At 40.7% G+C, this 27,134-nt stretch overlaps 1 protein-coding gene and 1 long non-coding RNA gene across 5 annotated transcripts in view; one reads left to right on the top strand and one right to left on the bottom strand.

The window, feature by feature from the left end:
* Positions 1-4,508: 4,508 nt before the first annotated feature.
* Positions 4,509-16,388, top strand: LOC132014059 (uncharacterized). 3 transcript variants are annotated; one of them, XR_009403199.1, is made up of 4 exons: positions 4,509-4,691; positions 5,132-5,253; positions 5,462-5,609; positions 15,841-16,388. It is a non-coding gene; the product is annotated as an uncharacterized LOC132014059 (long non-coding RNA). The 3 variants fall into 3 exon arrangements; XR_009403201.1 differs by lacking the exon at positions 15,841-16,388 and adding an exon at positions 9,192-9,278; XR_009403200.1 differs by lacking the exon at positions 15,841-16,388 and adding an exon at positions 9,188-9,260.
* ADHFE1 (alcohol dehydrogenase iron containing 1) overlaps positions 9,301-27,134 on the bottom strand; it is a 35,111-nt gene continuing 17,277 nt past the window's right edge. For both annotated transcript variants that reach the window (XM_059394661.1, XM_059394662.1), the window contains 5 exons: positions 25,512-25,610; positions 22,066-22,144; positions 21,784-21,880; positions 18,942-19,099; positions 9,301-12,111 (listed from right to left, as the gene is read on the bottom strand). In XM_059394661.1, coding sequence (XP_059250644.1) covers positions 12,028-12,111; positions 18,942-19,099; positions 21,784-21,880; positions 22,066-22,144; positions 25,512-25,610 — 517 coding nt within the window. In that variant the 3' untranslated portion in view covers positions 9,301-12,027. The remainder of the gene's footprint in view (positions 12,112-18,941; positions 19,100-21,783; positions 21,881-22,065; positions 22,145-25,511; positions 25,611-27,134) is intronic.

Genomic DNA, 27,134 nt, shown 5'->3' with positions numbered 1-27,134 from the left:
GAGGCCCGCATCGGGCTCTCTGCTCAGCGGGGAGCCTGCTTCCCTCTGTCTCTCTCTGTCTGCCTCTCCATCTACTTGTGATTTCTCTCTGTCAAATAAATAAATAAATAAATAAAATCTTAAAAAAAAAAAAAAAAGTCTAGAAAAGCAAATAAGGGGCACCTGGGTGGCTCAGTGGGTTAAAGCCTTGGCCTTCAGCTCAAGTCATGATCCCAGAGTCCTGGGATCGAGCCCCACATCGGGCTCTCTGTGCAGCAGGGAACCTGCTTCCTCCTCTCTCTCTGCCTACTTGTGATCTCTCTCTGTCAAATAAATAAATAATCTTAAAAAAGCAAATAAAAAGTGTACATATTAGAAATGAGGAAATCAAACTGTCCCTGTTTGCAGATGGCATAATTGCCTATGATTCTTTTTTTTTTTTTTTTTTCAGACAGAGATCACAAGGAGGCAGAAAGGCAGGCAGAGAGAGAGGAGGAAGCAGGCTCCTTGCTGAGTAGAGAGCCCGATACGGGGCTTAGATCCCAGGACCCCGGGATCATGACCTGAGCCGAAGGCAGAGGCTTTAACCCACTGAGCCACCCAGGTGCCCCAATTGCCTATGATTCTTAAGGAATCAGCAATGTTGCAGCATATAATATAGATGTGCAAAAATCACAGTTCTGTATACTAACAACGAACATGTGGAAACAGAAGTTTAAAAAAAAATCACGTATAATTGCTGCAAAGAAAACAAAATACTTAGGTATAAAACTGACAAAACAAAAAAATGTAACAAAACATGCCTATGAACTGTCCTAAAAATTACGAATGCCAATTAAATGAAATGTTGATCTAAATAAGTGCAGGGGACCCTGGGTGGCTCAGTTGAGTGTCTGACTATTGATTTCAGCTCAGGTCATGATCTTAGGGTCATGAGATCACGTGCATTAGACTCTGCACTGGACTTGGAGCCTTCTTAAGATTCTCTCTCTCCCTCTGTCCCCCTCCCTGGCCTCCACCCCTGAGCGCACTCTCAATCTCTCTCTCTCTCAAAAAAAAAAAAATTAACACAAAATGGACCATGGACTTAAATGTAAAATTAAAACTTTTAGGAAAAAATTTAGACCTCTATGGCTAATCAGAGTTCTTAACTTGACACCAAAGCAAGATAGGGGAAAAAATGATACATTGGACCTCTCAAATAAAAACTTTTTGCTCTGTGAAAAGGCACTCTGTAATTAGATGAAAAGACTGGGGCGCCTGGGTGGCTCAGTCATTAAGTGTCTACCTTTGGGTCAGGTCAAGATCCCAGGGTCCTGGGATGGAGTCTAGCATCAGGCTCCCTGCTCAGTGGGAAGCCTGCTTCTCCCTCTCCCACTCCCTCTGCTTGTATTCCCTCTCTTGCTGTCTCTCTCTATCTGTGTCAAATAAATAAATATAATCTTAAAAAATAGTTTATTTTTAAAAAAGATGAAAAGACAAACAGTGGACTGCGAGAAAACATTTGCAAACCACATATTTGTCAAAGGATTTATAGCTGGCATATACAAGAATTTTCAAAACTCGACAGTAAAAAAATAATCTAATTAGAAAATAGGCAAAAGACATGAACAGACATTTTAGCAAAGAGGATATACAGATGGCAAATCAGCACTTGAAAAGATGTTCAACATCATTAGCCATTAGAGAAATGCAAATGAAAAACGGCAATGGGAGCTCACTACATGCCTCCCAGAACAGCTAAAATAAAAAACAGTGGTAACAGCAAATGCTGGTGGGATGTGGAGAAACTCACACGTTTCTGGTGGGAATGTAAAATGGTGCAGCCCCCTGAAACAGTTTGGCAGTTTCTTACATAACTAAACAAAACCATATGGCATTCTTGGACATTTAACCCAGAGAAATGAAAACTTATGCTCATCCAGAAACCTGTATACAATCTTTCATAGCAGCCTTATTTGTAATAGCCCTAAGCTGTAAACAGTCAAAATGTCCTTTGGCAGTTGAATGGTTAACTGTGGCACATCCACATCATGGAATAAAGAAGGAACTATTAGTGCACTCAATAGCCTAAATCAATCTCAGGAGAATTATGATGAGTGGGGGAAAAAAGCCAATCTCAAAAGGTTTTGTGCTTAAAATGTACAAAGTTATAGAAATAGAAAAGAGATTAGTAGTTGCCAAGGATTGGGGAGGGAGAGAAGTGGCTCTGGCTTTAGATGGGTAGCACAGGGCATCCTTGTGATGGAATTGTTCCGTATTTGGGCTGTAGTGATGCCATATGAATCTGTGCATGTGACAAAATGTGACAGAACTGAGTACACACACAAATGAGTTCATGTAAAATTGTGAAACCGAATAAGGCAGAAGCAGTGTATCAGTGTCAATTTCTGTGATATTACACTACAGTTGTGCAAGGTGTTACCATGGGAGGAAACTGTGTGAAGATGTACGGGATCTCTCTCTGTGTTCTTTCTTTCAGTTGCATCTGAATCTACAATTATTTCCAAATAAAAATTTAAAAATACAGAGAGGGCACCTGGGTGGCTCAGTTGTTAACCATCTGTCTTTGGCTCAGGTCATGATCCCAGGGTCCTGGGATCCAGCCCTACATTGGGCTCCCTGCTCAGCAGGAAGCCTGGTTCTCCTACTCCCTCTCGCCGTTGCTTGTGTTCCCTCTCTCACTGTCTCTCTCTTTCTCTGTCAAATAAAAGATCTTTAAAAAAATTTTAAAAATTAAAAATACAGAGAAAGATGAAACAAATATAAGCTTATTTATAATGATCTTTTTTTTTGTCATTCTATAATTGTTTCATAGAATCAATTGTTATCATATGTCCAAGTGACCAATCTATAATACAGTTCTGTCTCTGACACCCCAGCTCATCCTTGATGGTTTCTACCACCTTTCTGGGTATGTTCCAAGTTCCAGCAAAGCACCAGGATTGGGCCACATTTACTTCTCCAGCCTCAACTTGCCACCTCTTGCTCTTGAAAACTCTCTTGTTATTGTTCCTGCTGTTCATTGTCCCTGGAATGTCCTACCTCCTATCTAACTCCATCTTTCCTTCATGGTTCAACACAGGAATCACTTCTTTCATGAAGGCTTTCCCATTTTTTTTTTTTTGATCACTGCTCTTGCTGTACTTATTGAAAATTATAACCTAAACTCTCCATTGTTTGAATCAGGCTTGGTTTGGTGTTGCATTTTGCAAAAGCATCACAGCACAAGTCTGACCTGCAGAAAAAATTTTAAAACAATCTATGTCATTATTGCTGTCTCCTAAGACACTCCAAAGGGGATTCCATTTATAATACAGAGACAAAGTTTAAGAACAAAACCAAACTGCTCTCTCCCTATTTATCTTCCAGTGCCTGCTTCTTGGCTGCCCCTCATCTCTTCCTCTCTGCTCACCTCACCTAAGAATCTCTTTACACTCATGTTGCTGCCTCAAGTCTTTTCTTCTCTTTCTTTCCTCTGGATTTACTACTTTATTTTCTGCTAGTGGCTCTTAGCCCTTTCTGATGTAAATCCTTCAAGACTCTGTCATTTGCCAGCAAATCCTAGGTTACTAGGGTTACCCTAACAAAATTCACAGACTGGGCAGCTTGAAACACAGAATTTTATTTCCTCACAGTTCTGGAGGCCAGGGGTCCAAGATCAGGTGTCAGCAGGTTTGGTTTCTCCAGAGGCCTCTCTCCTTGGCCCACCTTCTCACTGTGTCCTCACATGGTCTTTCTTTTGTGTGTATGCATCTCTGTGTTTCTTTTGTGTTCAAATTTCCTTTTCTTAGAAGGACACCAGTCAGATTGGATTAAGGTCCACAGATATGACCCCCTTTAACCTTATACCTTTTTATAGACCCTACCTTCAAATACAGTCCCATGTGGAGGGAGTTAGGGCTTTAACATATGAATTTGGGGGAAACAATTCAGTACATCATACTGGGTAACTGAGGCTACCCAAGAAAGGTGGGGGAATCCAGGCTAACAAAGATAATACCCTGCTATTGGCCAGACAGGAGAATAGGGTGGAATCAATGAAAGTTTGGGAGGTGCTCCATCTCTCTCTCTCCACAAAGTTAGGGAATATCTTTTTCTACTCAATTTTAAATCAAACGTTTTAAATCTATATATTTTGGTGGTTCAGTAACATGACGGTACCAGTCCTCCCTGCCTGTGCTCATTTTTGGTGAGATCATCTAAAACCCTTTATCAAGGCCGTGAAAATTAACGAAAGAATATCTCATTTAGAATGGAGTTGGAGGCCAGCAGGGGGCGCTCTTGGGCCCTACCACTGTTGTCAATTGCAGACCCAATAGGAAGAGCCGCACCTTGGGATAAACATTTCTAGCCCAGCTGAAGGAGGAGAGGCTTTCCTCCTGCCTCGGCAACGGCCCAGCCAATGAGAAAGAGACACAATGCAGCCAATGAGAAGCCGCTATCCTTTAAACTCCCAGTTTAGGCCAATGGGCTTTTTGTTTATATCAGCCCTTCCAACTGCCCTCCTCTCTCCTTTGATCCGGGTGTTCTATGGTTTCGCCGTAGCGTGCTTACTCTGGATCGCAGTTCGCTGCTGTTTCAAAATAAGACCACGTTTTGCTAGTAAAATAACAGGCAGTTTTATTTTCTAAGGTTAACAAGGGTATGTGGTAGATAACTAATGCCGGATGTCAAGGACAAGAGCCAGAACAGGGAGCCCTGTGGTGCCTGTGAGTGAGCAGCATGACCACTGCGTTGCCTTTTTCTAATTACATATAAGTAGCTGTCCTTTTTGTTCACCGTGGCACTTTTGCTCTTGAAGCACAGTTAGTTTGATTTATATCCAAGGACCTACTTTACCAATAATTACAAGCACTTCTCAGTTTGTATTCAATCTTTCTACATCCCTTTTCACGTTAAATTGGAAACTTTCCACAACATACCTTTAAAAATAGAAATATAACAAGGAGGATTTTCATTTTCTTTTTTTATTTTAGGTGGGCTCCCGGTATGGGGCTTGAACTCAAGGCCCAGCGATCAGGACTTGAGCTGAGATCCAGAGTTGGACACTTAACTGACTGAGCTACTCAGGCACCCCTAGTCTGTCTTGTCTTTCTCTCCCTTCCTCTCTCTCTTTCTCTTTCTAAGATTTTATTTATTTATTTTTCAGAGAGGGCAAGAGAGCACAAGCAGGGGCAGAGGGAGAGGGAGAAGCAGGTTCCCCACTGAGTGGGGGCCCCTGGGATCATGACCTGAGCCAAAGGCAAACGCTTAATAGACTGAGCTACCCAGGTACCCAGATACTTTCTTATTTAAACAAATTAGAGCGGTTTTATCAGTCTGGAAACCTCATAGCTGGGAGTCTTATATTCTTTCTACCAATTATACTGAAATGAAACTTGGTGTACAGTTACTTCATGTACTTTTTAATAGTCTCCTGGTGGTTGAAGCAAATACCATCAAGGCTAGAGTCGTAAGCAAGCATCTTCTTTCTGTTCAGGTTTTGATGGGCACATCCATGAAAGGTCTTAGCCTGAAAATAAGGTGGATATGCGAAGCAGGAGCTTGCAGGGCAAGCCAGTCATGGTGGGGAAGAGGCAGGACAGCGCTCAGGCCGTGGTCTCCCAGTCTGGTGGAGGAGTCCTGCGGTAAGTTTCTGGTGTTGTCCTGACCCTCCTCAGGGGCTCATTGCCTTACCACATGCGATGTAGAACTAATTCCAGCTGAAATCTGAGCCAGGTAAGTTTGAAATGTGAGAAAATTGCCATCCACTCAAGGTGTGGTTCCTTGATCAGCAGCATCACCTGTGAACCAGTTAGAAATGCAGATTCTCACTTCCCACCTGGATTTAATGAATCAGAAACCCTGGGGACCAGGCCCAGCAACCTGTATTTTACTAAGCTCTCCAGAAGCTTCTGATGCACGTTGAAGGATGAGACTACTGCTCTGTTTCTACCACCATCTATGCCAAGAAGCCACCAGACAGGCCCAGGTGCTGTTTAACTTTCCTAAACCAAATTGACTTAACAGCTGCCTCCTGGGTTCCAACCCAGGTTGACAGGATTTGAATTTCTCCAGGGTAGGAGGAAAGGACTGACCTATATCTTTAACTAGCATCCCAGGTACTTCTTGTTCTGAGGGAAGTTTGGAAGCCCTTAGTGTACAGCTGATGTCACTGTAGTCATCTGCTAGTCAGCTGCTGGGGTGAAAGTCTTCCTGTGGATCTAGCATTCAGGAAAGGGAAGAGAAGTAACATTTACTGAGCAAGGCCAGCCACTGTTGTAGACATTTCCCATGCATTACCTCCTATTGATGTTTATAACAACCTTATGAGGTTGTTTGTGCTCAGAAAATCTAAGTCTTTACCCTAGGTTACTCAGTAAGAAGCAGGGCTGGGATTCACCCCCAGTACCCTTCTGTGTGACCTCCAGCATGGCCAGCTCCACTTTTCTCTGACGTGTCAAAGGTTTGCAGGACTTTCTTTTGTTTTTCTTCTCTTTTTCACCTTTTTTTTTTTTTTAAGATTTTATTTATTTATTTGAGAGAGACAGTGAGAGAGAGCATGAGCGAGGATAAGGTCAGAGAGCGAAGCAGAATCCCCGTGGAGCTGGGAGCCTGATGCGGGACTCGATCCTGGGACTCCGGGATCATGACCTGAGCCAAAGGCCGTTGTCCAACCAACTGAGCCACCCAGGCGTCCCTCCTTTTTCATCTTTTAATGAAATAAGATCCTCTATTCTGCAAATGCTTATGGGTCCCCTACTGTGTTCAAGGTATTGCGTTGTACACAGGGGTGTACAGTGTTTAAATGCAATTCAAGAAGCTCTCAGACAACAGAAGGCACTTGTAAGGTAGGGAGTTTGGTGGCTGGGAATGCAGGGTCAGGATGACCTTGGGATTGAGTGCTAGTCCTATCCCTTACTAGCTGTGTGAAGTTGGTTTTTGTTTGTTTTGGTTATTTTTTTGTTCTGTTTTAAACTTCATTTCCTCATTTGTGCAAAAAGGACACAGTAATGCCTCTGTCATAGTGGGCAACTCCTTGATTGAGAGACTGCACAGGTTGAGGACCCAGTAAATGACTCTTATTTGAAACTGTTATAATGAAACTGTTACTGTTTTTAGTTTATTATTGTTGCCAGCTGTAGTATATACCCTAGTAAATTGGCCTCCACATTTCCTAAGAGTTGATATTTATATTTATAAAGTGACCCTAGTTTGGTTAAATATTACTAAAAAAACCCTAAATGTCATGTTCCTGTAATCATTTCCTTGCCGCCCCCTCATCACTGCTACCTGCAGAACCCCAATCTTCCTCTTCCCAAATACATGATCTCCTTCCTCCTTTGGGAAAATATTTTGTTAAGGTGCTGAGCTGTGTACTGAGTATATAGGAGTTAAAGGAGATGTAGAAAATGAATGAAAATTAGCCTGTCTTTACTCAGGTGGCCACTCCAGGCTGGTGGTACTCTTTGGACCTCTTTCCGTTTGTATGTTGCCTCACAAACATTCTTTTCTCCGATGCAATGCTTGGTATATGGTTCACGTTGGTCTCCGGTAAATTTTGCCAAAGCCACATGGGACCAATGTGGATAATTGCAAAGATCTGAGAGCTTTTTGATTAAAGGGGCAACTTAGACCCGTGGGAGGGATCTTGGTGGAGATGGTTGTTGGTTATATTCTCCCAGTGCAGCACTTCTTGCACATAGGCCTGGATGGTTCTAGAACAGCCTTATAGAAAAGGATATTTATAATGTCCCTGTGGGTTTTTGTTTGTTTTTGGCCAGGAAAACGGGGGGCAATGAATAACACAAGCCCACGGGTTTAGGGTCGTGTGGAAGGTTCCAGAAGGAAAAAAAGTGATAAAAGTGGTCTTGGTGATCTACAGTTTGAATTAAGTAACACTAAAGTCTCATAATTTTATTTGAAAATTTTAATCTGTGTTCATGTGAACTGTTAAGATACACTGATATAAAAGAAAAAAACCACAGGTGACTCTTGCAGGTCTGCACAAATAGCCTAGCCCTGGTCATCCATGTGAGTTCAGTTTCATTTCTTACTGGCTTATACTGTGTATTTTGAAGAGAGGATTAAAGGAGAGGGGACACAAAGATAAGACAATAGTGGAGTATAAGCAAGTTGGTAGTATGAATCAAAAGTCATAAAAATGTCCATACTTTTAATATAAAAATTCAATTTGGGGTTAACTTAAGTTAATTTAGAATATGATTTTTTTTAAAAGCCATATACACATTATTCATTGCTATGTCACTAGTAGGGGTCAAAATTTGGAAGCAGTTGATGCCCTATAACAAGGATGTGTTTAAATTTCTATTCAAGAAAACATTGTGTACCTTTAAAAAGAATAATTATGAAGATTATGTAGCAACGTAGAAAGTACTTAAAATGTCATGCCTTAAGGCAAATGAGCTGGAAATTACACCACCCAAATGAAAAAGATGGAAAGGAAGTATATCAAATGATAGCAGCTGTGTTTGGGGAATGGCATGATGGTAGTTATTTTCTCTTTTTCGCTCATGATTATTTTAATCAGTCTTCCAATTTTATAAATTGGAAAACCAATTAAAAATACCCAAATTAAAAAGCCAGTACTTAAAGCCAGAAAGAATGAAGTAGGGTTACTTTAAAGTTGGCCGTTCTGCACGGAGCTTCATGAGGGATTTCACATGGGACAAAAATCACGAACAGTTACTGCAACTTGCAGGGGGTATGCATTTATTCTAAGAGTTGTGGGGTAGTTGGAAAGACAGTGGAATAATAGCAACAGAAACTAGACCCTCCCACCCCCAGCTGCTGGTAATTGAACGTAGGGCTTCAAGAAGCAATTTCTGCCCATTCAAACTGCAGCTCATCCCTGGAGACTACCCTGGGCAGACCAGGGTTTGTCTGGTTTGTCACCATTGTGATGGTGATGGCGGGGATGTGGGCCAGCCTCCGCTACAGCTCCCTGAGGGTCAGGCGTTTTGATGGAGGGCCTGGGCAGCTGTCTCGGCTTGGGGTTGCTGGTCATCAGAGACAGGGCAGTATGTGCAGTGTTGACCCAGAGGTGAACAGTCCCCTTTCTCAGACCCACTCCCTGGAGGCAACAGTCCCTCATTAGTGTACAGTTTCTAATCCAAACAACCATTAATCTTTCTCAGGGTTAAAAGGCCAGGAAAGCAAGTTTTGCTTTCTATTTTGATACTGTACTTGTCTGTATTTTACAAAGGTAGACTGACTTCACTGACCACTGGAAAACACCCCACAGCTGTGTCCACAGCTATGCAGAAATGCCAAGCCCAGCACAGCCGTCCTGGTGCGCGGAGAAGTGAGAGGACTACAAAACGAATAGGCTGTTTATTGTGGCACTTGACAAAAATCATAAACTTGATGTGCTTGAAACAAATCAGTATTCTATATCATAAAACAAGTTAGGGATACACATGTATTTTAAGTGAAAATTCCACCAAATGTATTTTTGTGAAAGTGATATTATACACTTTTGAATATTATTCTAATTTTTCTTGCCGTAGCAAATAAATTAATCCATACAAATGGAGCTATAACCCCTAAGTACTTTTTCATCTTTTAACGGTAATAAGAACTAGGATTTGACTTAGAAAAATATATTTGTTGTCTCAGAAATATCAAAGTGTTTGGTTTAAAGAAATGGGCTGAATTTCTTCTCTCACAGTCTTTTAATAGCTGGTTAGTCAAGAAGCACCTCTTTTCCATATTCTGAAATTGTAAGGACCAACATGATGGGTATTAAGATAGAAAACGTGAAGTCTTCCTAAATCTGTTTCTTCATGCCTGACCTTTAAATCCTTCCTCTACAGAGTCATCATCGGTATGAATACCAAACACTCCTCCTGGTGAGTCACATTTAGACATCTGGCTACTGGTAGTAAAGGCATCGAACATTTGAGATCGAGAATGCATCTTTGTGTCTCAAATTATTTTACATTTCCCAAACTCAAAATCACACAGTAAGGACTATGGGATACATAAAATCTAGGCATAGCATCTTCAAGCTGGAAGAGGCCTTGGTCTCTTGAGTAAAACTCAAGACAGACCAAGGGACTAGAGTGGAGCCCACAGCCCTTGACCCCTAACCTAATGTCATTCTAGTGATCACCTTGTAGAATGTAAGGGTTCTAGATCTTGACTGGACTTTTTTGGGAGGGTGGGTTGATGGAGAGACGCATACATGTTTTTGCTGGGCCAAAGCTGTTTTGAGACCTTAACAACTTTTACTCAAGTTTCCTGAAGGATCTCAGATGACCAGAGAGTTTAGCTGTACTTTCAGTCACACAGCTTCTGCCTTCAAAACCCATGATACTCATGAAACGCTGGAGGGAATTTTAGCTAGTTATGGTCTGCAAGGTATAACTGAAATTCTGTTGGTACTGTCCTATGCTTGCCTTTTGGCCACTTGGTATAAATGATTTGAGTGTTCTGTAGGAATTAAAACTATACCCTAATGATATCATTTCTAAGTCAAAAATACATTCATGCATATAATAAACATAAACCAAATTTTTAACAGTGGCTGTCTTCTGGATGGTACAATATGAACAAATACTTTCTTTTTGTGTTTATATCTGTATTACCAGTTTTTGGTACTGACCATATTTTATGTTTCTAGTTAGAGAAACCTATCAACATTATCTCAGTGTTATTTAAAAGATCTTAAGGAAATAACTTTATACAGATAAAGTGGGCCTGGCCAGGCTGAAGGCAAGTAATGCACTTCTCTTGCATTTTTAAAAGTCCTGATGTTATTATATATACATAACTTATTCGATTAAAACTTTAATTCAGTTTAAAACATGACTAAATCCCAAGTACACCGAGATCCAGATTGCCAAAGCTGGTGCAGGCAAAAAACATCAGTGTGGGAACCTTTATGAGGAGAAATGAGCTGTAGAAGTTTCTGGAGGCTGGGGATAGCAGGCAGACGACCATCCTTAGATTCTACTTGCAAGGCTGAAGTCTATAAACTGCAACACTGCTTGCTTTTGAATTAATTTATTCTGAGCACCAAACATATCTTTTCAAAGAGGGAATTACCATGTAGGATGTTAGTGTTTTTCTCAAAGGAACAATTTATTTGAGGATCAGTCTTTAATATTTTACCTCTTTGGGTCTGTTTTAATCCTTAAATATTAGTTACTAGTACTTTTATAAATTAAGATGAATCTGACCTAAAACAATGAGGTATAATTTTTCTGTTCTGCTGCCCCTTTATTTCTTTGGCTCTTTTAAAATCAGAAAATGTGCCTGTTGTAACATAGCCAAACAATATAGATGTTGATGAAATAAAAACAGGAAGTACAAAACAAAGTGACTATTTTTTCAATTCTCTGTACCCCAAATTCCATTTCTCCAGTGATAATTTTTAATATTTTGACATGTCTCCTTTTCTGTCTCTCTAGACATATATTTATATATAATTTAGTGAGTAAAAGTCAGACCATGCAAAGATATAATTGTTCTGCTTTTTTCCAGTTTAGTGGTATATCACAGGCATTTTTCCAATAGATTTATCTCATTCTTACTGATAGCACTATAGCATTCCATTATTTAATATACTGTGATTTATCTCTATACTATTAGTGACTATTTAGGTTCTTTCATATTTTTTATTAGGAAATGTGCTGCCAGAAACATCCTTGACCTACTTCTTAACATGCTTGTGCTAGTATTTCTAGAGGATAAATTTCTAGACTGGGGTTACTGGGCATAGGACATGTACATTTATGTTTTTGATAGATACTGAGTTTTTGCCCACTTGGTAAATAGAGCAGTGGCAATCTGTGGGGTTTGGGGCAGGAACATGGATCCTTAAAGTCTAGCCCAAGGCCCGACATAGTGATCATTTTCCCACCGTTTTATGGAAGTAGCTTGACTTTGAGCACAGGGAATCTTTTGCAGGATAAGTTTGTATCACATCCAGACTGGCAACAGGTATGTTTTATGTGGAGTTGAAAAGACCGTTCTGGCTAGCTTGGCTTCTATTGTTAGGACTGTGATGGCCAGTGGTAATTCTTTCAGTGAGAATGAAAATTAATATAGTTTCATTGAAGCTTCAAACAGAGCAGACAGATCCTCTTCTGACTGAGGGCGTGGTGCAAGCTTGGTGACCCTTTCCTGAAATAGGAAGCAAAAAGGATAGCATGGATATCCTTGAAAAGATAGTTTGTTAAAGCTACTAGGTTATTTAAGTTAGCTTGGCAGTAAGAAACTTGAGAATGGTCCTATCTTTAAAAATCCTGTTTCTTGTTTGCTTCATGCTGGCTGGTCCCCCAGCTCAGAAGTTTATCAAGTGACTCCACTTTCCCACAAAGCTTTCAAAAGCCATTGCTTTTGCCTTATGTTCAGAAGCCAGTAGCCTTCTACCCAAAGTACAAAACCTAATGAACTTCGGGTACAATGCAATACTGACCAAACTCCACTGGAACTGGACAGCAGCCTTGGCCAGGGGAGGGTCTCTGTGCAGAAACCACTGTCCCAGGCACAGCAGGTGCTGCCAAGGAAATAGAACCGGGTTGTCCTTCACTTTAAAGACAAAGTATTTTGCTTGGACTCAAAGTATATTCAAAAAGACTTCATTAGGACATCATCTTTCAGGCTGCGGACAATAAGTGACTCCTTTTTAATATGAACTAAGATTTTATTTCTACCTTCCTAAATAAATTCAGGGACTTGCTCAATTTCTCCTGTTAGTGAGTAAAATCAGCAAAGATGGCACACCCTCTTGCAATGTATACCCCCAGCAGGGTCTCCTTAATCCCAGTGGGACAGAAGAATAAAAGATACCATAATGACTAACCTGTGTCCAAATTTCTGGGCCTAAATGAAATTAAGGTATATGCCAGAGTTTGGGTTCCATTCTCTTGGGTCTCTTGGTTTGTTTTCTTAGGATAAGTACTTGTGTGGGAGCAAAGCTGGTAGGTGAGGCAACTCCATGAGGGCAGGGCTGTGCCCACTCTTCGTGCCCAGTGCCTGTTAGAGTGCTTGACAGTTCTTTCTCGAATTAATGAAAATGGTGGGAGGGGGGATATCGGCATCTCAAAATTCACATCAAGACAGAACTGACTCCACCTGCCTCCCATTTTTCTCATCACAGCAGTGACACCCAGTCACTCAGGGAGAAACCTAGGAGTCCTCTTGATTCCTTTTTCCCTTCTCTAATCCACCAGCAAATTTGTCAGATCTACCTCCAAAGTCAATCCCCAATATGACCACTTATCACCTCCTGTTCCACCACACCCAAGTCTCAGTCATCCTGACTCCAGCCTCCAAAAGTCTGTTTCCACGTTTGCTCTACTCTCTCCCCTTTAAGGCAATTTCCATACAGGCCAGAGTGATAACTTCCCTCCAGTATAAATTTGTTCATATCATTACTTGCTTAAATGCTCTCTTGGGGCTTCCCATTGCAATGACAAGACCATGGCCTCCAATGCCACTCTGTTCCTGCCTTGCTGCTCACCTCAGTGCTGATTATTCTCCCAACAGTTCATCTCAGTTAATCCCACCATCCCCTCTCAGTCCCACAAAAATGCTCATCTTCACCCTGTCTCAGGTCCTTTTCCCTTTGCCTGGAGCGCTTCTCCCACATCTCTTCTCCTAGATCTTAACATGGCTGCCTTCACCTCTAGTCAGAAACCTCTGTGACCACCCTTGCCGGAGTTCCTGCCACACTGTCCCAGGTGAAATCACTATCCCAATACCCAGGTTTCCCTTCATACCACTAATCATTATCTGAAATGATTTCATTTTTATCTTATTTATATATTTGATTAGATGCCCATTGTCTGTCTGTCTGTCACTAGAATGTAAGCTCCTTGAGGGAATGAAAAGATTTCATTTTCTTCCTTCCTGTATCCCATTCAATGCATGGTATATAGTAGGACCTCAGTAAGTATTTTTAAGGTAAAAGGAAGAATGAAAATAGGATGTATTAAAAAATTAACTCAAAAATTAGGCCTAAATGTAAAGACATAAATGTAAGAGCTAAAATTAAAACTCTAACTAAAAACTAAAACTCTAAAAACTAAAACTAAAACAGGAAAATTTCATGTTAGATTGGCAATAATTTCTTGGATATGACACCAAAAGCACAGGCAATTTAAAAAAGTAGGTAAATTGGACTACATCAAAATTTAAAACTTTTATGCATCAAACGACACTCTCAAGGGTTGAAAAGACAACTCAATGAGCAAAGTATTAGCAAATTATAGATCTGATAAGGGGTTAATAGCTAGAATATATAAATAATTACTACAACTCAACAGCAGAAATCCCCAAACAAACCAGCTAGAAATTAGGCAAAAGACTTGACTAGATATTTCTTGAATGAAGATATATAGCCAGTAGGCACATAAAAGATGTTCAACATCTTTAGTCATTAGAAAAATGCAATTCAAAATCACAATGAGTTCTCACTTCCCATCATCAGGACAGTTATGCAAAAAATGGAAAATAAGAAATCTTGGTGAAGATGTGGAGAAATTGGAACCCTCATGCATTGTTGATGGGAATGTAAAATGATGCAGCCTCTATGGAAAACAGTTTCGCTGTTCCTCAAAAAGATAAGAGAATTACACTATGATCCTATAATTTTATTTAGGTATATAATCAAATGAACTGAAAGCAGGGACTAAAACATATTTGTACACCAGTGTTCATTGTATCCCTATTTACAATAGCCAGAGGGTGGAAACAACTCAAGTGTCCTTCTGCAGATGAAGGGATAAGCAACAGGTGGCATATCCATGCAATGGAATATTACTCAGCCACAATAAGGAATGAAATTCAGACACATCAAAGATTGACGCTAAGTGAAAACATTATGCAGACACAAAAGGGCAAATGTTTGATTCCTCTTATATGAGGTAACTGCAATAGATACATTCACAGAGACAAAGGATAGAATAGAGTTTATCAGGGGCTGGGAAAGGAGAGTTATTATTTCACCGTTAAGCAATAAAGTAGAGCTTCTATTCGAAATGATTAAAAAGTTATGAAAATGCATAGTAGTGATAGTTGCTCAACACTAGGTGTACTTAGTGGCACTGAACGGTACACTTAAAAATGGTTGGAATAGTAAGTTTTATGTTAAGTATATTTTACCATGATTAAAAAAATAATTCAGAAGGATGGATGGACAGATGGGAGAAGGATGGCGGGACATGCTGGTGAGTACGGGTAAAGCCAAAGTAAATATTTACTCTGCAGCAGATCTTCAGAGACTCTAAAGAATTTTGAAAATCCAGAGCAAGGCAGAGACTTGTTCATGGTGGCATACATCTGTGTTGGCAGCAGAGTCGAGGACTGAAGTTCAGCATTGGCTATGGCTGACAATTCCTGCCACACTGTTCTGTTTATAACAAGAATCTTCTCTGAGCTCAGAGGCCCTTAACACGATCCTGTTCATCTTTGGTGAAGTTGAGGAGTCTCAGAAGTACTCGAGGCCAAACTGATTTGAGTTTCTCCCTCACATATCTACTACCCCGCGATAGGTTGGATGAGGACATAAAGTTTGTGATCTTTCCCCACTCCTATCCTCTAGGCCATATAAAAGCTAAACTCCCTGAAATTAAGATGTGTTCAGCAATGCGCTATTATTTATAGATGTGTAAGACCGAAGGACAACTGATTAACATGGGCAATGAAATAAATCCTCACTACTGCTTTTAGCACATTCATAAAATAACATTTCGGCGGGCCTGTCAGCCAGGGAGTGGAAGTGCTCATTTTGGTAGACAGCTCTCCTCAGAAATGAAATGTTTTGATTTGAAATGTAAATGTTTTTTTCCAGAGGTTTCAGAAACCCCACTTGGAAGATTAATTTATTCTTGCCTGCTCCCCTTGCAGCCTGGCTATGGCGGTTGGAAGCCTCCGTACACAGGGCTGCTGTTTGCTGCCACCAGTATGGGATGTGGTGTTTGGTCAAGAATACTGGCCTGCTTGTTCCCTCCAGAGAAAACTGATCCCTCCTTGCTGAACATAAAAGAAGCTTTATCAAATGTTGACTATGTAAATAATCTTTCTGGCAATATTCTTCGCAGCAACCAGTCTTTTCCTCTCATGACCTTAAATCCTGTAGATACTAATAAATGAAGATTAGCCTGCTGCGGGTGTAAAACTCTAAAGTTGCCATAGTGTTCCTGTAAAATGTTCACCGCTGCCAAAAACACCAAACAAAAAAAAAACCCATAATCATTCTTCATCTGCAAAACAGGCTTATGGTGGAGATCCCTCCGGAAGACCTGTGAATCCCCTGCCCTCTCCGTATACGGAAACACGGACTCAACTCCATGGACTCCAAAATGGAACTAGTGCTAGTCTATTAAAATTACGTCTCTCCCCATCGCAGACACGTGATGGAAAAGGCAGCATTTGTGTTGGGGCTGCCTCTTGAATACGGCGTGAGGAGATCCTGGCCTCCTCTACAGACAGGACTTGTATGCAAAAGATCCAGTTTACCTTGCATCTTTTGTGAAACTAAGAAATTAGTTTTGTCTAATTAAGGGTTTGCTCTCTGTGATTTCCCCCTGTATGATACATGCCCTGAGGCATTCAATATGATAACTAATTAGCTCGCTGTGTTAGCGGATGGTCTCAAATGTTAATCTGGATCTGTTGCTTTCTGGAACAGTGTCTGAAAGTAAAAGACTGAGTGCAGTAGAATTTAAACAGCAAACACTTGCCAGCATGTGCCAATGGCTGGAAGATGCGTTGCCACTAGCAATGAAATAGCCAAGAATATCACACAGTTTTAGCCGAAAATCACAGCTACCATCCCTGCAGGTTGACAAACACACACTCCTGAGGCAGCAGAACTTTCCCGAACCCCTCCTGCAGAACGGACACTATCACTGGAACCGTGCTGTCAGAGCCAAAGGCGATGTCAAAACTGTGGCGATCACTTGGTCTCAGGCTTTCATGGCTTTTTGTCATTAGGTGGGCCCCATTAAGTGTAAGGAAACTTCTGAAAAAGTTAACACCATCCAGCTATTATGTTCATCTGCACAGAAGACTTTGGAAGAGAGAGGGCTGCAGGTATGTGTCCATTAGACACATTTCCTAGCCTGGGCTTGGTGCAGTTGAGGATGGGTGAGCAAAACATGTCTCTGTACTCCTGGAATTCACAGCCTAGTAGGTTTGGATAAAATAACTGTGTTGATCATATCTTTTGGCTATTTAGTCTCTTGGACTGTTGCTTAGAACTAAGCATTTGTGAGTTAGCCTAAGTGCTCAGCTACACTTAGAGACGTTTCTTTTTCTCATTTATTTATATTTTATTTTACTTTATTTATTTTTAAAGATTTTATTTATTTATTTGACAGAGAGGGACACCATGTGAGAGGGAACACCAGCAGGGGGAGAGGGAGAGAGAAAAGTAGGCTTCCCGCCAAGCAGGGAGCCCAATGCTGGGCTCGATCCCAGGAGCCTGGGATCATGACCTGAGCTGAAGGCAGACTCTTAACGACTGAGCTGCCCAGGTGCTCCTCATTTATATTTTTAGATGCAGCTGTGGTCTAAGTCAGGGAACTTTTGGAATCCTGGCCCATGGGCCATGTTTGATTTGTACAGTGGGTAATCAGGGAATACAATACAAACATCCATAGTGTTGATTTTTGTTGGAAATTAGAAATTCAACCAATTGGATTTTTTTTTTTTTTGGAAATTTCAAACTCAGCGTGGGGACCTGAATTTCTGGGGCGGCGGTGAGGGGGGCGGATCATGCATTGTAGCTGAAAAGGCACTCATGCAATAAGATGGATTGGGAACTTCCCAGTTCACCGAAGTCCCATCACTCCCTGCTGCTTTAAATTACTTTGTTCATTGTTATTACCTACCTACCTCCTAGGACATGTGAGTCTGTTGACCCAGTCTGTACTAGTATCAACTTATGTGAGTGGTGAGGTCTTCAGGATTCTAAGTAGTTGCCAAGTGGAGAAGAAGCTAGTGTGAGGCCTGTGTTTAACTAGAGTGGGATGAGGGAAAAGCACTCACAGTAAGCAGGAGTCTGTGCAGGGTGGATAGTCTAGTTGTTAACTCTGTTTCAGAGTCAGCAATAGATCCGTGTTTGCCTTAACTTTGGGTAGAAGTGCCTTGCCCTCGTATCCTTACAGTGTTTAAGTGATCCATGTCTTTCCCATTTTAGACAGGGGGACTAAATGAGCATTCTGGGCACGGTGAGCATGGTGTGGTCCAAAACCCGAGAGCTTGTGGCTCTGGCTCTATTTTATGGTGAGTTACAGTGAACGGGGTCTTAGCCTATTAGATTCTGATACAGCACAAGGGTATCTGATCAAAATGTGAGAGAGGTGCAATGGGAAGGTAAATTCTCTGCATAAGAAACTTAGAGGGGAATTTCTACATCTATTAGATTCTACCTAATCAAGGTTGGCAGCTCAGTTTAAATTCTTAAGCAACATTTAAATAAGACCTAAAGTGACACAGATAGGTATATATGTGTATAAAATAGACTCTCCCAGATACATTAAAAAGTGATTTTGTAATAATATTGATTTAAAAGCTATGCCTATTTTTCCACAAAATAGTAGGAATTTATAATGTTTATAATATAAAATAATATTAGTGGTCCTTTTGGAACAGCTTAGGTGGTTTTATAGAAGACTTTTAAAAGAGCAGAACTGGTAAAAAGGGAAATTTTGCCATACCTCAAGACAAATGTGATTGCTTTTGCCTTGAGTTTTTAAAAAAGATACTTACAGTTATATCATAAAAGCTCAAAAAAAGCCAGTTTTATGGAAGAATATAAAGGTGGGGGAGCCTGGCCTCTTCCTACAGGGGAAGAGAAGAGCTACTGTCTGGTGTGGAGGGGACCTGAAAGCTGCTGGAGGACCTCTGGGTTTTCCTTTCCCCCAAGACACCCCAAATGGACCGTGTTTTCCCAGCAGCTTTGTGCTTTTCGGAAGGGATTGAGGACACGCTACATCTCTTACCTGGGGCAGCGTTCCTTTCACTAATGCAGGGATATCGGCCTTGGAGTAACCAATGGCAGCTAGGCCATCATCAACATCCAGATCGAATAAGAATTTCCGGAGTGTGTCTGCCAAAATAGGCCCAGCATCTGGGATCCTGGCAGTGCGGGTGTCAGCTCCTAGAAGACACAAAGTGCTGACTGTAGAGAGAGAGAGGGTGTCATTCAGTCACAAGATAGCTGAATATATAACCTGCTGCTTCCCTACCACCAAGGACAAGAGCACTGCTGTGCCTCCACATGGAGGCCAGCCCAGCGACCAACCCCACGGAACACAGATGGACCAGGCCAGCCTGCAGAACCCCGAGGTCCTCTGTAGAGAAGTTGGCTGAGGCTGAGCTGGCTTTCACATTTGCAATGGGCTGCTCGCCCCTGGTGTGGTGGGAAGAAAAGGAACTCAGCCAAGCAAAGAAGCACAGAGAGGAGACCGAAAAAGAAGGCTGGTGTTTGGATGAGGAGGAAGGAGCACTTGTAGGAGAAAGCACAGCTTATGTAACTTTCAAGGCCTAGAATTTGCTGACATCTAGAGGTATATGTGTTCAGTGTCTTTTCTCACAGCAACATCTTAGGAGAACACCAACCCCTTGCAAACACCTTATGAGGCAAGGACATAGAGGTAGAAAAGCTCCAACATTGCCCCAAAGGAGGAAAATTACAAAAAGGGATTATGTGTGGCAAGGGAAGGAAGTATTTCCTTTCTATAGCTATAAAACTTCTTATTTTGGGCCGCATTGCCAAAGGGCAGGGCGGGTTCTTCTAAGTAAATATTGCAGAACTAGTCAGACAGAACTAAGAACATAAAAACTCTCAGAAAACAGTATTTACTCCGTAGGTAATAATGATGTTGGTGAAGGGGAAAGGAGGTTGCCAAGGGGTGGAAATCTGGACACAAAGCTGTTCTGGTCGAACACATTCACTGCCAGGAAGTGAAGCCCTTGACAAACAGATGTGGCGTAAGTCATTATCCCAAACGCATCATGTTGAGTCTAAGCCGCCTTTCTCTGTATTGTTCAAAAAGAGACTAGAATGTATAGTGTATGTCCCTACTGAAGCAACCTATTCAATTAGTTTTAACTTTTTTCTTCTATGATAGCAAGCTGTTTTAGTAATCCAGGAAAAGGTTTAAATAGAACCCGATATGAGACTAGTTGGCAGAGCGGCTGGATGGAAGGTAAACCTTGCCTGACAAGACCAGTCTGTATTACACGGTGGCAGCTGAAATACGGATTAGGTGGAAAGGTGACACACGATACAAGGTTTGTGAGGTTTTTATGTTCCTGGGATTGCTGCCATAAAACACACCATCAAAGCCTCTGGGTTTTCCTGTGAAGTGTTTCGAAAAAAGAGAGGGTAGGAAAGAGAGTAAGTTGGTATAGAGCTGAGAAAACCCCAAATTACGTTGGGAGTTAAAATATTTAATGGCTAAGTATGGGGGCGCCTGGGTGGCTCAGTGGCTTAGGCCTCTGCCTTCGGCTTGGGTCATGATCTCAGGGTCCTGGGATCGGGTTCTGCATCGGGCTCTCTGCTCAGCAGTGAGCCTGCTTCCCCTTCTCTCTGCCTGCCTCTCTGCCTGCTTGTGATCTCTCTCTCTGTGAAATAAAAAATCTAAAAAAAAAAAAAAAAATTTAATGGCTGAGTATGGAATCACAGTAAACAAATCTTCCTATGCAAGGGAGAAGAGTTGGTGGGTTCTTCTACCCTTAGTTTTGTCTACTGGAGGAATTGCTTTCTCCGTAACATTGTTGGTTGCCTGGAATTTTATTCTCTAAGACTTTCTCATTTCCCATACTCAAGCCTACTATTTGGGCTCCTTCCTACTTGCCACTGCATATTTACCAGGCATCTATCTGAGTGCCCCAAATGGCTAAAAAACACCCCGATCCAAAAGGGAAAGGGACAGAAGATCCTTGGTAAGGTGGGCACCGTATTTCCAGCAGCCCATGCTGGGACATGGAGCCGCTGCTCTGCTTCTCTACCCTGGACTTCTCTCATTATCATTCCCTGCTCAGCCCAGCACCCGGAACTCTACGGAAGCACACCCATCAGTGTGCGACGTGAAGGTGAGGCAGGGCACATGGAAGGAGTCTGGGTCATGCCTATCTTCTTGGAAATAACCTCTCCAACGGCTAGTGCTAGAAAAGCATAATGAAGTTTCTTTTTAGCTTTTCCCTTCCTACTCTGAACATAAGTATGGCAATAGAATGGAAAATTAATCAAATTCTCAAAGTCTACTTGAAAGAGTTCCCATCTTAGAAAAATACCCCAAATTTTTACTTAACATTGAAGCTAGGCTGCATATAATTTTATTGCTTGTGAGATTCAGAAAGCACTGTGGGTGTCTTGTTATAGATATTATTTATTCTACAGAGCAGCAAAACAAATTCTTCTTTTGGGATCCTTTTATGAAGTTTCTGGTGGTTTAGATTTTCTATAATTGGGAATGTACTGTTACTTCCTGAAACAAGATTCTTTTTATTACCTATTAACTGTAGCAAAAGGCACTTGCAATATTAATATTATGTAAAGAGTTTCATGTTCCTTAGGGATGAAAACAAGATAAATAGCATTACTACAACCTTAACATAAGCAATATTTGGTTCCATTTCATTGTTAATAGACTATTAGAAGCAAAATTAGAGAATTTTAGTGCTAGATAGGACTTTAGGCAGGTCACTCACATTTTATTATTAAACTTTCAGAGAAACTTTATGGGTATTATTGTCCTTTACAGTTTATCTGCAGAAGCAACCTTACAAAATGCTCCACATAATGCAGGTCACAGATTCATGAATGTTGGTTCATACCCAATATCTCTGCCGTTTCCAGGTGCCGTTCAGGAGACATCTGTGCTGTGAAAGTGAATACCGCTGGGGAGGTGAGTACCACAGAAAGGCCATGAGGCTGAAGAGAAACAAAATGTGGTGACCACTGGGGCAAAGTTGGGTCTTCAGCCTGCATATTCTAGATACTGAATTACTTTACCCTATACTCCAAGCAATCAAGAATTGACAAATAGACATAACAAATACATTTATGGCAACTGCAAAGAACATGAAATGTAAATAAAGAATTTGTTATGATTTTACCACCAGTGGGTGATCCACATTATAATCCTTTGCTTTATATGTCTTCACTAAGCCTGAAATTGGGTAAGACATTCCATGGCTAGAAAAGAAAGAAAGTCCTTATGTTGACATATAGCTATCAGAAATTCAAAGTAACAAAACAAACATACTTTTATGGGAGAGCCCTTCACAGTCTATTGACAAAAGAGTTATCTCACAAAGTGATACATTCTCTTTTCTTTGATACAACAATATATTCTTGCATTGGACATTTTGTGTATTCGCTAACAAAACCTCTGAAATGTTCAAATTTAAATGCTTGTAGAATTGTAGGTCAAATGCAGAAATTGCTTCCCAAACACATTGATTAACTTGATGATCTTGAAGAAATTGAGAATGTACTTTGAAGTTTCTTTAATAAGCTTCAGGGCATGCATTTTGTGTTTTGTTCTGCACTGGCTTGGCAGCGTGCCCCTGCACAGCTGACGATGGGTGGGAGTCTTAAGAGCCAAGATGTGCTGTGTTAGACATGCAAGCTTGACCCTCCAGTGATCTGTCCCATCGATAATTGATACATCTTTTCAAATGTTACATACTAATAGAGTTGACTCATAAATGATTATTGTAGTCTGAAAGGCTATCAAGAAAAGGCATCATGGTTTTTATTTGTGGGGTTTGATTTGTTTTGATGAAAAAACACTTTTTATATACTCTTGAATTCTTGGTGAACAAACAGGACTAATTTAGTTTACTAGATGACCTGGAAGATATATCTTATGAGAAGCTTATGTATTTATGATTAATATGTTGTAAATGAAATGCTTTACAATAGTAAAATGGTCCGTAAGTCTTTTTCTGTGGGTTACTGGATGACTTTGGGCTTATTCAGCAAAAGACTTAACATTTCATAGGAAGACCAGGTATTTTGGTGAATGGTATAAGGAATACCAAGAAGGTATCCCTTGCCTATCCCTTTCGTGAGATGGATCAGAAGCTGTTGGTTCTCTGAACTGCTATTTGGGAATATGCTTGACCTTTCTTGGGCTTCACAGTTTGTGGAAAATTATTGCTTAGTGTGCTTTCATGATGTGAAAGGGTTCATGTAGCTTTCAAAAGTAACTTTCTAACGATATCCAACATCTTAGTTTGATTTCTTTTAAGAGTTGTGTATGTTCTTTATAAAAATTAGAACGGTCCACAATCCTATTTCTTCAAGATAACCATTATACAATGTTTCTTCTAGTCTTATCATGCAATCTTCAATTTATGATCATATGTGCATACAGTTTCAAACATTGCTTTGGTTACTTAATATTCTTTTTTTTAAAAAAGATTATTTATTTATTTATTTGATAGAGAGAGAGATCACAAGTAGGCAGAGAGGCAGGGGGAAGCAGATTTCCCACTGAGCAGAGAGCCTGATGAGGGGCTCCATCCCAGGACCCTGAGACTGTGACCTAAGCCAAAGGCAGAAGATTAACCCATTGAGCCACCCAGGTGCCCCTACTTAATATTCTTTACAAACATTTTCCCATATAATTTTCTATTATTCTAAAACACTTTTTATTTATTTTTTAAAAGATTTTGTTTATTTGACAGAGAAGGATCACAAGTAGGCAGAGAGGCAAGCAGAGACAGAGAAGGGGAAGCAGTCTCCCTGCTGAGCAGAGAGCCCCATGTGTTGCTTGATCCCAGGACCCTGAGATCATGACCTGAGGCTTAACTCACTGAGCCACCCAGGTGCCCCTAAAACACTATTTTTAATAGCCATATTTATTCTTTGTGTACTGCACTTCAGTTAACCATTCCCAAACTGTTGGAAATTAGATTGTTTCTAAAATTTTCAATTATACATACCACTTAGGTGACTATCCTTATAAAGAAATTCTTTGATCATATGATGATGATTTCTTTTGTCTACATTCATAGAACTAAAATTAGTGGGCCCAAGGATATAAACATTTTTCAGGCTCTTGGGAGATTTTGCTCCCTTGCTTTTTATTTTATTTTATTATTATTTATTTATTTATTTCTTAAGATTTATTTATTTACTTGAGAGAGAGAGAACTAGCAGGAGGGACAGAGGGAGAAGGGGAGAGAATCCTAAGCAGACTCTGCACTGAGTGTGGAGCCCAACACAGGGCTTGATTCCACGACTCTGAGGTCATGACCAGACTCAAAACCAAGAGTTGGTTTTGTGCCAACCACAAAGCAGGTGAGTGGTGCCACACAGGCATCCCACTCACCTGCTTTTTAGAAAGGTGTTTTCAATCTATGCTCTCAGCAGCCAAGTTTTGGGGTGACTCTACTATATCCTCCACAGCAAAGGCCTATTCTTAATTCTCAGTGATCATAGGTATTCAATGTTAAGGCATCATACGAAAAAGTTCTGATCAAACCAATCAATTCTGGGCTACAGATAATGATTCTGATCCTTTTCTTTTTGTGAGAGATTAGTAGGAGGAAAAAAATCTTGCATTTGAGGTTCTAAAAATCCCCAACACATGGTGAGGATGTGGAGAAATCAAAACCCTTATCCACTGCTTATGGAAATATAAACTGGTAGAGCTGCTGTGGATCACAGTGGTAGTCCTCAAAATTTAGACACAGAGTTACCATATGACCTAACAGTTCCACTCCTAGGCATACACTCAGAAATGAAAACATGATTCAACACAAAAAACTTGTACACACATGTTCATAGCAGCATTATTCATAATGGCCAAAAGGTGGAAACAGCCCAGTGTCCATCTTCTGATGAATGGAAAATAAAATGTGGCATATCCATACATATTCCAACATGTGGAATGTTACTTGGCAACAAAAAGGAGCAACTCAGCGACGCACATATGGATGAACCATGAAAACCTTTTGCTAAGTTAAAGGCACAAATGACCACATATTATATAATTCCATTAACATAAAATATCCAGAGCAGGCAAATCTATAAAGACAGAAAGTGTATTAGTAGTTGCTTAAGACTGGGGGGTGTAGGAGGATTGATGGATGACTGCCAAAGGGCATGGAATTTCTTCTCAGGGCAATAAAATGTTCTAAAATCGATTGTGGTAATGGCTGTACAACTCCATGAATATGCTAAATCCCACTGAATTATACATTTTGAATCAGTAAATTTTATAGTGTGTATCTCAAGGCTGTTAAAAAAAAAAAAATCTATGAGGGCACCTGGCTGGCTCAGTGGAGCACGTGACTCTTGATCTCAGGGTCATGAGTTGGAGGCTCACATTAGGGTTAGAGTATGTTTAAAAAAATATAATAAAACTTAAACAAAAATCTATGACCCAATAAATTACATTTGAATTCAGAAAACATTCCAGGACCCTCAGTTAAATTTCTTTTTTCTAGAGCATATTTAGGTCTTACCCTTTGTCCTAAATTATAATAAACATTTTTTAAAATTAAAAGCAATAGCTTAGGTGAAGAAATAAAATCTCAAGTTTGCTCACCACAGATGAACACCAGCATTTCCAAAGCCAATGCCAGCAAAAGCACTTGCCAAGTGCATATTAGACCTTGCTTCAAGATCGTCAGGATTTCTGACAGCCCTGTGGATGATATAAATACCTACATCAACATTGGCATTTCCTATCGAATCAAGAGCTGCCTTAGGGAAAGACCTGGGAAGAAAGAAATTCTACTTGGTAGGAAGAAAAATTAGGCAACTTATTCAAACGACACCTTGTCTTCTCAACGAAAACCGAAGGGAAACATATTTTCTTATCAATGGTTTTGGGCAAAGGCATAATAAATATGCTGTCAGGCTGCTCATGTGATGAAAGTGCTGGGGGAAGCAAGGCACTGACCCTTGGACTGTGAGCTGCTCTAGAAAAGTGCCCCAAGACTCATTCTTCTTCTTCATTTGTCAGTGAGCTTGACTGCAGCTGTGAATGAACTGCAAGTAAACACACACTCTGAATGGACAGGGCCCAGACTGGTTCTCTGAAATGAGTCCCTGTTGCCTGGGGCTACCTGCAGGCTAAAAGCAGCCTGCCCGGCCATCTTTCTTTCTGTGACACTGCCCCAAATAGAACCCTCTGGAGGCCTCTTTAAGAATCTGTTGAAACCACATGTACTATTTTAATATTTTTCCTTATGGAAGTGGGATGTTATTGCAGGATGAGCCTTTGCTTGCTCTAGATGTCCCGACGCCACTCTGTAAAAGCAAATTCTCAAAGGCCCCTTGCACATGCAGCTCAGCCATCCTGCATATGCTGGCTTAGAAACCCTGCCCCAGGGAGGAAGCCGAAGACTGCCAAGAATGACACCCCTGGCTTGCTGTTCACGATTTTGCCTGGAGTAAGGGCTCCTGTTGTGCAGTAAGCGTGCTACAGCCTTTTATCTCCTTTCATTTGGAATGGTTAGACATCTGTGGCTCCTTTCCAAACCCAGCGTTCGTTTCTTATTCCCTGAATGCCAAGATGAAAGAGCAGTTGATGGGGCTTTAGCTTTCCTTCTGTCCTTTACATTCCCTCACCTTCCACTGTGCTCTGCCAAGCCTTCTGTCCCCGTCTCATGCTGGCTGACCACTATCTGTATCTGCGACTACCCAAGCAAGTGCTTCCCTGCTCCCTGATGGTCTCCTGAACTAGCTCTGTGCCCCTTCCCTTTGCTTTATGACAAAATGCAGTCTGAGCTCCTTCTCCGGTACACCTACCAGCTTGGGGCCAGAGGAAGCACGATGTTCACATCTAGGTCCAACCTGCCGTGCTCTTTCCTTCTGTTACGTGTACAAGAGTGAGTCTGGGTTTGAATAGGTGTTAATGTCTCAGGGATCAGCTTTCATCTCTAAGTATATCTTTGCTCTCTTAGGAGCCAATCATGGCTATAGCATTTATAAATCCTTTGAAATCTTTGAGAAGGCTTTTTATTTTTTTTAACTATAATAATATTTAACTATAACATTTTTCAGATATGATCAGTCTAAAAATTATTGAAATTTTTACATTCTTTTTTCTGCATAATATCTTTAAAATCTGATGTGTATTTTGTACTTATAACATATCTCAGCTCAGGAAAGCCACATTTTTAATTTTATTTTTTATTAACATATAGTGTTAATATTTGTTTCA

This window comes from Mustela nigripes, chromosome 3 (genome assembly GCF_022355385.1).
Source record: "Mustela nigripes isolate SB6536 chromosome 3, MUSNIG.SB6536, whole genome shotgun sequence".
NCBI classification, from domain to species: Eukaryota; Metazoa; Chordata; class Mammalia; order Carnivora; family Mustelidae; genus Mustela; species Mustela nigripes.
Note: the sequence above shows the minus strand (reverse complement) of the source record. Positions and strands in the feature narration are given on the sequence as shown.